The sequence below is a fragment of the Phyllopteryx taeniolatus genome, chromosome 5 (assembly GCF_024500385.1).
Source record: "Phyllopteryx taeniolatus isolate TA_2022b chromosome 5, UOR_Ptae_1.2, whole genome shotgun sequence".
NCBI lineage: Eukaryota > Metazoa > Chordata > Actinopteri > Syngnathiformes > Syngnathidae > Phyllopteryx > Phyllopteryx taeniolatus.
The window spans coordinates 3,201,995-3,215,655 of record NC_084506.1 but is presented as its reverse complement, the minus strand read 5'-3'; the positions used below and the strand labels follow the sequence as shown (position 1 = coordinate 3,215,655).

Below are 13,661 nucleotides of genomic sequence, written 5' to 3'. Positions count from 1 at the left end.
CTGTAGTTGGAACACACCCTCTAGTCACCCTTCTTAAAAAGGGGGACCACCACCCCAGTCTGCCAATCCAGAGGCACTGTGCCCGATGTCCATGCGATGTTGCAGAGGCGTGTCAACCAGGACAGCCCCACAACATCCAGAGCATTGAGGAACTCCAGGCGAATCTCATCCACCCCCGGGGCCTTGCCACCAAGGAGCTTTTTAACCACCTTGGTGACCTCAACCCCAGAGATAGGAGAGCCCGCCTCAAAGAAACCAGACTCTGCTTCCTCATGGGAAGGCGTGTCGGTGGAATTGAGGAGGTCTTTGAAGTATTCTCCCCACCGACCCACAACGTCCCGAGTCGAGGTCAGCAGCGCCCCATCCCCACTATACACAGTGTTGATGGTGCACTGCTTCCCCCTCCTGAGATGCCCGATGGTGGACCAGAATTTCCTTAAAGCCGTCCGGAGGTCTTTCTCCATGGCCTCACCAAACTCCTCCCATGCCCGAGTTTTTGCTTCAGCAACCACCAAAGCTGCATTCCGCTTGGCCATGCACTTGGCCAACCCCCCAACGGGTTCGGGGGTTGCCGCCACAACAGGCACCGACAACCTTACGGCCACAGCTCCGGTCGGCCGCCTCAGCAATGGAGGCGCAAAACATGGTCCACTCGGACTCGATGTCCCCCGCCTCCCCCGGAACATGAGCAAAGTTCTGTCGGAGGTGGGAGTTGAAACTCCTTCTGCCAGACGTTCCTAGCAGACCCTCACGTTTGGGCCTGCCACATCAGACCGGCATCTTCCCCCACCATCGGAGCCAACTGACCACCAGGTCCGCCCCTCTCTTCACTCGAGTGTTCAAGACATGCGGCGGCAAGTCCGATGACACGACCACAAAGTTGATCATCGAACTGCCAAGTGCACGTGGACACCCTTATGCTTGAACATGGTGTTCGTTATGGACAATCCATGATGAGCACAGAAGTCCAATAACAGAACACTGCTCGGGTTCTGATCGGGGGGGCCATTCCTCCCAATCACGCCCTTCCAGGTCTCACTGTCATTGCCCACATGAGCATTGAAGTCCCCCAGCAGAACGATGGAGTCCCAAGCGGAAGCGCTCTCCAGCACCCCCTCTCAGGACTCCAAAAAGGGTGGGTACTCTGAACTGCTGTTTGGTGCATCGGCACAAACAACAGTCAGGACCCGTCCCCCCACCCGAAGGCGGGGTGAGCCCCAACGTACAGGCGCCGAGCCGGGTGGGAATAAGTATGGCCACACCTGCTCGCCGCCTCTCACCGTGGGCAACTCCACAGCGGAAGAGAATTCAACCCCTCTCGAGAGGACTAGTACCAGAGCCCAAACAGTGTGTGGAGGCGAGCCAGACTATATCTAGTCGGAAAGTCTCGACCTCACACAGCAGCTCGGGCTCCTTCCCTGCCAGAGAGGTGGCATTTCACGTCCCTAGAGCCAGCTCGGATCGCCAAGGCCCCTGGCTTCGGCCACCGCCCAGCTCACACTGCACCCGACCCCTATGGCGTCTCCCAGAGGTGGTGAGCCCATGGGTAGGTGTCTTGACTTATTGTGTGCAAGTGTTTAACTAACTGGATAGCAGGGCCAAGACATGAGGAGTTAGGTGTTAGGTGGTACAGGGGGCAGAATTAAGAAAAGAAGATTAGGAGTGTTGAAAAGTTGGGAAATGGCAAAGGTGAAGTTACAGCTTGATCTATATTGGTACAAGCATAAGCAAGCAATTTTGAGAGGGTGACACATTCAGGGGTTAAACAAAGCTAGTTGTCAGTACCTTTCCAGTCCAGCTGCACACACACTTATCATTCCAAAGGTGGGAGGAGAGTAGGTGCGTGCACAGGTCGAGGAATCAGGGAAGTCTAAACAATAATAGGTTGTATCAAATCATTTGCAAGCAGAAACACAATTGCTGTCTGAGCAGTCATACCATTGAAGTGAAATTAGTAGCGGTAGAAAATGAATCATAGGTGTCACGTCTTTGTAAGGTTCAAAACTGTGTCGACTGTTAAAAGTGGAAGCATCAATCCACACATTGGCCCCAATAATCATGACAATGCAAAACCAGAGAGGAAGGTTGCTAAAAGCCGTGGGTCCCTAGTGTGCTGGAGACATAATCATTCCCGCCGTCCATTGCAGAAAGAGAGGAAGGAATCGGGAAGTGGAGGAGGTAGCATTGGAGGCGAGGCAATGTGTAAACCCACGTAGCTCTTGGTTGGCAGGGAAGCACATCTTTCTTTGTCAACACAACGTCGCCGGATTTGATGTCTTGAAGGGCTCGGACTCGGCTGCTCCATGGCAGTGCTGAGAGGACTTGTTTCCTGAAATTGATTAGTCAATGTGCAATACCTATAAATTCCGTGTGTCCATCAGCAGACCTGGCTGGATCCGGCCCAATGGACTGCCTGCAAAGACAATCTCAAAAAGTGGATAGAGCGCACACGCATCGTCATATATTTTTGACCTAATTTAATTGACTTCCCAGCATTTATTTGCAGGTGGTAGCAACCATGTGTTCTAAGGTCAAATTCTAACCTGACAGAAAGCTGTTGACAGAGGAAAGCTTTCCGAGAATTGTAATGAAATTCTGTGAATAATTTCGGTCAATTGTGCTGCTACCACTAACTTAATACTTAAACATATCTACCATATCTTGACGATTCTTTGTAAGTGCATTGGGTTGTTATTTCGTTGTATACATCATCAGTATAGTCAACATGGGCCAACCCATTATCAGCATTATATTACAACCCCAATTCCAATGAAGTTGTGATGTTGTGTTAAACAAATAAAAACAGAATACAATGATTTGATTTGAGTCATGTTCGACCTATATTTGATTGAATACACTAAAGAGACAAGATATTTAATGTTCAAACTGATAAACTTGATTGTTTTTAGCAAATCTTTAACTTAGAATTTTATGGCTCCAACACGTTCAAAAAAGCTGGGACAGGGTCATGTTTACCACTGTGTTACATCACCTTTTCTTTTAACAACATTCAATAAACGTTTGAGAACTGAGGACACTAATTGTTGAAGCTTTGTAGGTGGAATTCTTTCCCATTCTTGCTTGATGTACAGCTTCAGCTGTTCAACAGTCCGGGGTCTCCGTTGTCGTATTTTACGCTTCATAATATGCCACACATTTTCAATGGGAGACAGGTCTGGACTGCAGGCAGGCCAGTCTAGTACCCGCACTCTTTTACAACGAAGCCACGCTGTTGTAGCACGTGCAGAATGTGGTTTGGCATTGTCTTGCTGAAATAAGCAGGGGGATCCATGACGTTGCTTGGATGGCAGCGTATGTTTCTCCAAAACCTGTATGTAGCTTTCAGCATTAATGGTGCCTTCACAGATGTGTAAGTTACCCATGCCATTGGCACTAACACAGCCCCATACCATCACAGATGCTGGCTTTTCAACTTTGCGTCCATAACAGTCCAATGGTTCTTTTCTTCTTTGGCCCGGAGGACACGACATCCACAATTTCCAAAAACAATTTGAAATGTGGACTCGGCTGACCACAGAACACTTTTCCTCTTTGCATCAGTCCATCTTAGATGAGTTCGGCCCCAGAGAAGCCGGCGCCGTTTCTGGGTGTTGTTGATAAATGGCTTTTGCTTTGCATAGTAGGGTTTCATGTTGCACTTACGGATCTAGCGCCAAACTGTATTTACTGACATTGGTTTTCTGAAGTGTTCCTGAGCCCATGTGGTGATATCCTTTACACATTTTCTCCGGGTACCTCCCACATCCCAAAAACATGCGTGGTAGGTTGATTGAAGACTCTAACTTGCCCGTTGGTGTGAATGTGAGTGCGAATGGTTGTTTGTTTCCATGTGCCCTGCGATTGTCTGACAACCGGTTCAGGTGGTACCCTGCCTCCCACTCGAAGAAAGCTAGGATAGGCTCCAGGAGCCCGTGACCCTAATGAGGATAAGCGATATAGGAAATGGATGGAGGCTCCAGCAGCCCGCGACCCTCGTGAGGATAAGCGGTAAAGAAAATGGATGGATGGGTCCTCTTTCAGTAAAGGGGGTGAACGCCCAGCCCCTCTACTGGTTGCTTGCAAGTGGCGGATCTTCATCACGTCTCACTGCTAAGTCACGACGGTGAAACGGTGTACGTGGTACGGTATTATGTAAACTAGCTGACACATTTTTGGAAATAGGCCACAAGATTTACTTGGTACTGTAGTGTAATTTTTCAATTGATGGGTGGGCATGCTTGCAGGCACCATAGAGAACCAACTATTTGTGTACAAGTAACTCAAAAGTAGAATTTCCATAATGCCCCCTTTAAAACAGCAAAGAAAAGCAGCATACAGTACAAAAAAGAAATTAAAATTAAGATTAGCCTCGTTATATTTATTTGTGAATGTATCATCTTAACAACCATGTTAAAAGTGTGATTTCCACATTTACCGGTAATTGGCTGCGGAGTGTGACCTCCTTGAACCACCAAAGAAACCACCAGCATTGGGTAGCAACAAGTCCTGGAGTTCCCACCTTTCACCGAGGGTCAGCTGGGATAGGCTCCAGCCCACCTGTGACCCAAGTGAGGATAAGCGGGACAGAAAATGGATGGATGGCAGAAACCACTAACATAACAGTTATGATAGAGAAAACAAAGGGTGCTGAGCTATATTAACTGCTACAAGATATGGAGGGTGGAATCAGTCTTGGATCAAATGAGGTTTCCCACTCAGCCAACTTCATCTACTGTGAGCAAATAGCGGGACAGTTGGATGTTGAGCCAGATATTTCGCTGTTGAGTCCATGCCCCTGGAGCCTCTACTTCATACAGACGGTCTCTGTGATCTTCATTCAGATGCAGGAAGTGCCTACACACTTAAGACAGAGGAAGACACCACAAAACAATAAAAACAACAATTTAAAAAAATTCCGTTCTATTTATTTGTTCAAATTCAGACATCCATTTTAGTGGTTTATTACATAGAATACAATATAACTTTGTCACTGTCACAATGAAAAATCAGGGTGGCATCTCACAATTTGCAGCGTTGCGGTAAAAAACAAATATAGGCATACAATTATCAAAAAGAAACATATTTACAGAACAAACAATTGTTCACATTTGGGAGAATGGTAGTTATTTAAATACAGATAATGTTTAGTTTTTTTAGATAATATTGCACAGTTTTTGTTCATTATATTGCACTTAAGTGTAAGGGGGGTTGGGGGTTGGGTGTAATCATTCGTTCTTACTGTGGCAGTTGAGAGCAGATGCATTTCACAGCTTGGTGGTAGAAGCTGTTTTTGAGCCTTGTGGTTCTAGACTTGAATGTCCTGTGACGTTTTCCAGAGTGAAGGCGGGAGAAAAGTGAGTGTAATGATTGTACTGGCTTTCTGACATAGTCTGGCTGAGTTGGAGAGCTCCTTTTTAATTTTTTTTTTTTTTTTCCCCAGGTGTGAAGTTTTATTGTGAATTGATAGAAAATTTAACCAATCATACAGTATATAAATTTCAATACATTCGTATATAACTAAGTCTGTCAAGTGAGACAGTTATGCAAGAACATAACAGGAAGTCTTGAATATGCAACTACTAAACTATATTAGGCTGTTGAGTATGTTTTTGGTTGGGTGACGTATCTCCTGTTTATTTAATTCAGAATATGATGAAGTCAGACAAGACAATCTTCATGGGATAAGCGCAAACAACGGTGGTCAGATAGAGCATAGTCCATGTTTGGAGAAGATAATTGAACATTATTTTCATAGGTATCAAAGAGAAGCTCAGAGAAGTTTTCTTTGAACGACCACTGTTTAAGCTGCTTTTGTGGGAATGCGCTTAATTTTTTTTAGCTGCATCTGCAAAGATTTAAATTCCCTACAAAGCACAGCAGCATCCTACATCTTCAACGTTTGGGAGCCCAAGTAATATACTGTATCTTCAAGAAACTTTAAAACATCTGTTTATTCCAGAAATAAGGGTGGGTGGATTGGTCAAAGCTCACTATTCATCATTTCATAGTAAGTCTAGCAGGTTTGTGATTTTAATACATAGAGCTGTCCCCTTTGTATGCGCTAAGGTGGTTTCCGATCCAGGTATCTAATTATCACTGGTAGGATGTTCGACACCGCAGTTTTACTGGTAAACACACTGTATATGTTTTTCATTAAGATAACCCAGATTTTTTTCAGGCATCTTTTTTCTGACTTCCCTGACATGTCCTTACACCTTCTTATTTTAGGAGGTGACTTTAATTGTTGGTTTAGCCCTGATCTGGATGATTCTTCAATGGCGGCCACCACCCACTCGAGATCGCCTAGATTAATTAAGACCACTTCGGATCCTCTGCGTTTTAAGTATTCTCCTTTTTTTGCATCATACGTTCATTCGTGTAAATTACTTTCTGGTGGATAACAGGTTTCTTCCTTTAGTGGGCTCATGCTCATATGAACCTATAGTCATTTCTGATCATTCCCTACTACTCGTGTTCAAACCCTGTGGCGTTTCAATACTGATTTGCTTTCAGATGAAAATTTTGTAGAACAGATTTCTAATCAGATTTACATATGTTTGAGTATGAACAAGACCCCTGGTGTCTTTGCATTTGTATTGGAGGAAACTCTGAAGGTTTATATAAGAGGACAAACAATTTCTTTAGTAAGTTCTGACCGAAAACAAAAAAGAAAAAGATCAGATGAATCCCCGTTTGTTTGCCCTAGCTATTGAGCCCCTCACCATTTGCACTTCATTGTGACCCCCAAATCACAGGTATTTCGGAAATGGGATTGAACAGAGAGTAACTCTTTATGTGAACAATTTGCTCCTTTACATCTCAAAGTTCTCGCTCTATTCCCGCGGCCGTCAACATATTTAACTCATTTGATGCCATATCAGGCTATAAACTTAATTTAAATAAACGTGAGGTTTAGCAGTTTTAGGTTAAGCCAGCACATGAGTACCCACTACAGAGCTTGCTATTTAAAATCGCAGATCATAGCTTTACTCATTTAGGGAATCTGGTAACTGAAAAATTTAAAGACCTTTATAAGGCTAACTTCGCCTCTCTTCTGACCCACATAAAGGACAAATGCATGAATTAACTGTCAAAATGAAGACTTTACAAAAAAGCTCATACCTGTTTCAGTGTGTACCTATTTTTCTCTCACAAAAATTATTTTGCAAAATTAATACTGCCATCCCAGATTTAATTTGGAACAGTAAAACCTCAAGCGTTTGAAAGCAATTCTTACAGAGGCCAAAGACATTGTGGCTTCACCAAATTTAAGATTTTACTACTGAGCAGCTAACATCAGGATAATTCAATTTGGGCTACAATTTGACTATTTTATGTATCAGTATTTTTCCCCTCTCTACTTGGCTTAAAATGGAGGCTGCTTCATGTGGCCCAGTATCACTTTCGGCTTTGGATCATTTCCCCATTGGAAACTCCTCTTCTGCGTAAACGGAGAATATCATTGTCAAAATGTCCTTGAGAATCCGGAATCAGTTCAGACGTCATTTTGGTCTGTGAACATATTCAATCTTAGCTTCTTTAACTGCAAATCATAATTTCCCTCCATCTTCATCAGCTAACTGGGCTAACCATGGCATTAAATCATTTAAGGATTTATACATTGATAACACCTTCACATCTTTTGATCAGTGGTCTAAAACATTTGGTCTACCAAAAAATTGTTTCAGGTACTTACAGATCTGTAGTTTTGCTAATGCTAGGTTCCCTCAATTTCCTAATACACCCGCTGACTCTCATTTGGATGCGTTCTATAAATGAACACCTTCCCTTACGGGAATGATGCCATACTTTTATACTTGGATTCATTCTCTTCACCTTGTTTCTCTGAATTTGATTAAAGTACTCTGGGAAATGGACCTGGGTGAGGAGATCTCCAAGGAACTTTGGGGAGAGGGCCTTGGCAGGGTTAGTAAATCTTTTGTTTGCGCAACACAGAGTAATACAGTGTAAAATTAATCATCGCGCCCACTTCACGAAGGTCGGGCTCTCTAAAATCAACCAGGACATTGACCCAACTTGCAAAAGGTGTCGCCAAGCCGGTGACCCGTGAGCCAGTGGAAGTCTCCTTCACATACCGTATTTTCGCGACCATAAGGCGCACCGTATTAAAAGGCGCAGTCTCAGTTGCGGGGTCTATTTCTGTATTTAACACATACATAAGGCGCACTGTATTATTGGCCGCAGGCATGCTAAAACATACGCTAGCTTCAAACATACGGTAGCATGCACGCACGCTAAAACATACGCTAGCATGCATGCTGCCGTATGTTTTTAAAAAGGCAGCGGGAGCAAAACTGAGTTCGGTTCTACTTTATTGAAGTATTTAACAACGTAAACAGTGAGTTCGGTTGTACTTTATTGAAGTATTTAACAATGTACTCACGTTATTTTTTTATCAATCCTCATCCACAAATCCATCAAAGTCCTCATCTTCTGTATCCGAAATGAACAGCTGGGCAATTTCACCATCAAACATGGCGGGTTCTGTCTCGTCATTGTCGGAGTCAGTCTCATTGCATGGGGGCTGTTCAGCAATGATGCCGGCTTTCGCGAAAGCTTGGACAACAGTCAAAGCAGATACCTTGGCCCAGGCATCCACTTGCGAACCATGGATTCGTTGTTCTTGAATTCTCTCGTGGCTGCTCGATTTCCATGTTCCTCCGCGTAACTGATAGCTTGCAGTTTAAAATGTTTCGTAAGCGTCTCTTCGTAGGTGCCATTTTCAGGATCCTTAGCCAAACCGATGTTTTGCACAATGCACATACTATATACCTACTGGGGGCCTGCCTTTAGCGTCCTCTTTCACGCGCACCCTTCCCGCTTTAACGTCCGCATGCTGTCCTCAGTCACGTCCGCCTCTCCTCTATATAAGCAGCGTTTCGGCAGGAAATGCTCCCAGTCAGTCAAGCGGAGTTACAGATTTAGGAACTCTTGTGCACACATAAGCACTGTTTTGCTTACATCGGTGTGCTAAAATTCTGGTGTCTGTTGTGATACCGGCGGCACGGTGACCGACTGGTTAGAGCGTCAGCCTCACAGTTCTGAGGACCAGGGTTCAATCCCCGGCCCCGCCTGTGTGGAGTTTGCATGTTCTCCCCGTGCCTGCGTGGGTTTTCTCCAGGCACTCCAGTTTCCTCCCACATCCCAAAAACATGCATTAATTGGAGACTCTAAATTGCCCGTAGGTGTGAATGTGAGTGCGGATGGTTGTTTGTTTGTTTGTATGTGCCCTGCAATTGGCTGGCAACCAGTTCAGGGTGTACCCCGCCTCCTGCCCGATGAGAGCTGGGATAGGCTCCAGCACGCCTGCGACCCTAGTGAGGAGAAGCGGCTCAGAAAATGGATGGATGGGATGTTGTGATACCTATTCCGACTTGATGGATCTCCAGACTGATCAACAGAAAGATACCGCAGTTATTTACTCGTTATGACATTTTTTTGTTTGTTTGTTTTTTCTTTTTCTTTTTTGTGCAAGTGTATGTGCTTGGATATCATATTGTTGCTATTCATTTATCATTTTCACACTTTGTAATTATTATAAGCAACCTTTTTGTTCTCGTCTTGCACTTGGTTCCCTAGATTCCAATATCGATTTTGGCCGGAAAAAAAAAAAAAAAAAAAAAGTTTCTAATTATTAATTTTGTGTTTGTTTCTCTAGTTTTGTATTGTTTTTATCTTGTTGTTGTAACACTTGTCTGCTATATCTGATAATGTCAATGTGTGGGGGGGAAAAAAAGGAATAAAACGTGTCTCATTTCTGATGATCACTTTTGCCTACTACACTGCTGCATTTAAATGTTCATTATGGTTGTACTTGCAGAGCTATAGTACCGTATTTTTCGAAATATAAGGCGTACTTAAAATCCTTAAAAGTTCTCAAAAATCAACAATGCGCCTTTATAATCCAGTGCGCCTTATGCATAAATTTTGGTTGTGCTTACTGACCTCGAACCAATTTTACGTGGTACACTGCGCTCCAAAATCTGTCAAAATGTTTTAGTATGATTTTGGTAATCTACAAAGGCGGATTGTCGGAGCATTACGGCTACCATAGTGAGGAGCCTCGCGGAGTAATACTAACTGTGCTTCAACATATTATGGTGTGTGTATAAGGGACCACTGTCCAAGATACTACTTAAGTCATTTGAAATATAATATGAATTATATATAATCTTTTGGTGTATGTAGTTTAGTAGATTACCGTTTGAAGATAATGAAATTAAAGCATGAGTGATCTGTATTATTAATTGTTTTAACCAATGCTACTGAAAGTGAGTTTATAACATAAAATTACTGTAAAAATATGAGATATTTAGGTTTATAGACTGCAAACATCCATCCATCCATCCATTCTCAATACCGCTTACCCTGTTCAGGGTTACGGGAGCCTATCCCAGCTGACTTCGCGCGAAAGGCGGATTACACTGAACTGGTCGGCAGCCAGTCGCAGGGCATATATAGACATGGACATCCACTCGCACTGACATTCACACTGTCACTGATTGGGAACTGAAACCACGCTGCCCACACCAAAGTCAGGTGTGTCAGCCACTATGCCATCAGTGACTCCGCAGACATTTAAATTTCAAGGTTTAAATATGGTTTTCATGTGGGTAAAAGTGGAAATTGCTCTAACCTGCAACCATGCTGGCTGAAAGCGGCACGCTGATTCCCAGCACCTCCTCGCTGGGGAAGGACGAGCAGAAATCAGCCAACATCTTAAGTCCCAGTCCTCTCCTCCTCCAGCTTCTTCTCACCAGCACCGTGTCTAGAACAGGCAGCTGGTAGCAGCGGCCGCTCCAGCTGTCACACAGACTGCCTGAAAAACCGCACAGATATAAGTCAGGTGTGTACAGCATGACCGATACCGCACTGCATGATTACAAAATAAAATAACCTGCATGTGGACAATTCTCATTGTGAATGTAATTGCACAAAACCAAAACCACAAATAGTAAAAAGCTGAATTAATCTTAACCACGTATGGAGCACTTGATATTGGATGAACAGACGGACAGTCAAACAGAAAGACAGACACAGAAAATCACATACAATACTGTAGAAACAGACCTTTGTGTTTGACAGTGTAGAAGCCTACTGCTTGGCCATCTCTCCACAGCAATTTGGCGCTCTCTAAGCGGGTGTGCATGGAGAAGAGTGTTTCCTCCTGTGAAGGCATCTCCACAACCTGATTCAGCAGGAACATAATGAGCCTCTCCATAAGTGACTGCACCTGAAGAAAACATGTCACCTACTGATTGAAAGCAGCACTAATAAGTAGCAGCAAAACACACAAACGCAGGAACGGTTCATTGTGACGGTGCAGTGTGTTTCGTTGTTAGCGTCACAGCAGTTTTTACTTCATAATTATAAATTGATCAATATAATTGATAAAGTATGTGTTTAGTCAGCTCTTTAACATTATTGTGCTGTCACCATTCATGGATTCATCAAGATTGGTGAATAATAATAGTATGTTTTGAGACACTATTACCTTCTCTATTGGAAGAATACAGTGTGGCAGATGCTTTGATGTCAAATTTAGAGCCGCAACAATTCATTCTCAACTAATCGATTATCAAATTAATCAACAACTACTTTCATTATTTAAAACCTTGTTTGTGTAATTTCAGTTCCTCAACAGTAAATATTCTCCGTTCTCTGCAGTCCTCCATAAAAGCAGACTGATTATCTTTGTTAATCAAAATAATACATTTGGAAACATCTCTTTTTACTTTGTAAAACAATTGTCCAAATCTTTGCCTATTTTCTGACATGTTACACATCAAACAAGTAACTGAATCATAATTTATATTTGCGCATTTTCTGCACTGTCAATTTGAAATAATGTCGTGTTTTTGAATAATGGAATAGAAATTAAAAAAAATTTCATCATCAGATTCATCGATTAATTTGAAAATAATCAACAGATTCATCGATAATCAAAATCATTAATTACAGCCCTAGTCAAGTTGAATGCATTTATTCTGCAACTCTGACTTTAAATTTAAGCCTATATTCAAAATTAGTTGGATCGTTTTGCAGAAAATTTCTTGAGCGAGAAACAAAACAAAGTCAGCTTATCGTTGAACAATTTCCTTTGCAAGATCAAAATTAAAACAATTCTGGCTTTAATATTGACATATATATATGTATTATTATTATTATTTATGGATCCATAAAGGTGAAGCATTCCTGGCCAAATCTATAAACCATGTTTTTTTCCTTTCAAACGAAGCTCCATGAAGCAACTTTGAGCCCTCAAACTCCTAAGACTATTCTCCATAATGTTCAAGTCATGTACTGTATATTTGGAGGATTTACAGATTCAGTGGATCAGCAGTATGTATAATTTATAAACTTGTTTGGGCCCCCGATACATTTGCTAACAATTTTGTTTTCTCTTACCATGAAAAAAAAAAAAAAAAAAAAGAACTAAAACAGTATAAAGTATTCCTGAAACTGCAGCTATTTTCCTGTAAGATCTGTTCAAAGCCAGGGAAAGAGTTCAAGCTGATACTTTCCCCACAATGCTGTGGTGGAAGCAGATATAATATATACAATATAAAAGTGGGATTACTGGAAGCAAGTCAGTTCTTGATTCGCAGGATGTCCGGATAACATCATTCACACACCACCAACTTCCATGCAAGTATAAGGCCACCACTGGAGGGGAATGGAGTGTTAGAAGGCATTTTTGTGTGTCTGCATGTTTGTATGCGTGTGTGATCACACCTTGACTGGGATCACCAGGTGGGTGAAGTGCCAATATCGAGCATTTAGTTTGGTCGTCCTCAAACAGCTGCAACCATTTGATGCTATTTGCAGTTATTTCCAACTACAGTAATCGAAAGACACAACGGACATCCTTTGCTCGGGGTACATTGTCATTAACGCAGTACATTACAACTTTGGGGGTTTAAATACACTTCAATACTGTACCTTAGACGTTTTGGGTGATTGAAACCACTCATTATCTTTCGGTCTGGATTCCAGCGACAAAAGATATTGTTCAGACGCTGACCTCAAGTCAGTTTCCTCCACAAGTGGAAGGTCTACAGGGAACATCTTCCTGCACAGAACTTTAAAGTTGATGTGTACATTAAAAAATAATAATAACCATATCAAATGCAAGACATTTGATACAGTAAGTAATTTGAGTATTAGTTCATTTTGATATAAGTATAAATGAGTAACTGAAAAATTACTTCAATTATTTATTGCAGGCGGCGCTGACACGTGACCTTTGTACTGCTGACGTATGCTACACAGCAAGCGCACTGCTGTGATGCGAAAACAAATATTTGTGAAACATTCACTCGGCAGGAACAAGGTAACCTACTTTAGGACGTATTCAGCCGTAACACAAACGGAGGATTGTCATGGCATGTTTTAAGATAAAAGACGTCCGCGTTACCACCTGTTAACTTTAATGGGATGCACTTCCTTCCAACACTTTGTACGCCGTCAAAAGCGTTTGTCTGACCTACAGCACCACCCTCAGCGAGGAAGTAGTTATTACGTCAGCTGGACCAAGGTCAAGTGACGGGTGTGAGCCAGGGAAAAAAGGGAAATATGTCTTTCAAAATAAAAGACAAGTCCTCGAACGACAGAAGGAAAGAGACGAAGGAGAAAAACAA

General features: G+C 42.6%; 1 protein-coding gene across 3 annotated transcripts; it reads right to left on the bottom strand.

Moving 5' to 3' along the window:
- Positions 1 to 4,357: 4,357 nt before the first annotated feature.
- On the bottom strand, positions 4,358 to 13,533 carry fam169b (family with sequence similarity 169 member B). Of its 3 annotated transcripts, XM_061772596.1 has the most exons (8): positions 13,442 to 13,522; positions 13,230 to 13,304; positions 12,964 to 13,103; positions 12,757 to 12,859; positions 12,602 to 12,687; positions 11,092 to 11,254; positions 10,658 to 10,840; positions 4,358 to 4,861 (listed from the first exon to the last, which is right to left on the bottom strand). In XM_061772596.1, the coding sequence occupies exons 3-8, from the start codon at positions 13,087 to 13,089 to the stop codon at positions 4,716 to 4,718; spliced, it is 807 nt and encodes a 268-aa protein (XP_061628580.1). In that variant the 5' UTR covers positions 13,090 to 13,103; positions 13,230 to 13,304; positions 13,442 to 13,522; the 3' UTR covers positions 4,358 to 4,715. The 3 variants fall into 3 exon arrangements, with proteins under 3 accessions (XP_061628580.1, XP_061628582.1, XP_061628579.1); XM_061772598.1 differs by having other exon boundaries at positions 11,092 to 11,209; positions 13,230 to 13,533; XM_061772595.1 differs by lacking the exon at positions 13,230 to 13,304 and having other exon boundaries at positions 13,364 to 13,533.
- Between the last annotated feature and the right edge of the window lie 128 nt (positions 13,534 to 13,661).

Coding starts and splice junctions, on each gene's coding strand:
- fam169b (XM_061772595.1), bottom strand. CDS start 13,089: ATGTTCCCTGTAGACCTTCCACTTGTGGAGGAAACTGACTTGAGGTCA. Junction 12,688..12,756: donor ACCTGGTGATCCCAGTCAAG/GTGTGATCACAC, acceptor ATTCCCCTCCAG/TGGTGGCCTTATACTTGCAT. Junction 4,862..10,657: donor TTCAGCCAGCATGGTTGCAG/GTTAGAGCAATT, acceptor CTCTGTCTTAAG/TGTGTAGGCACTTCCTGCAT.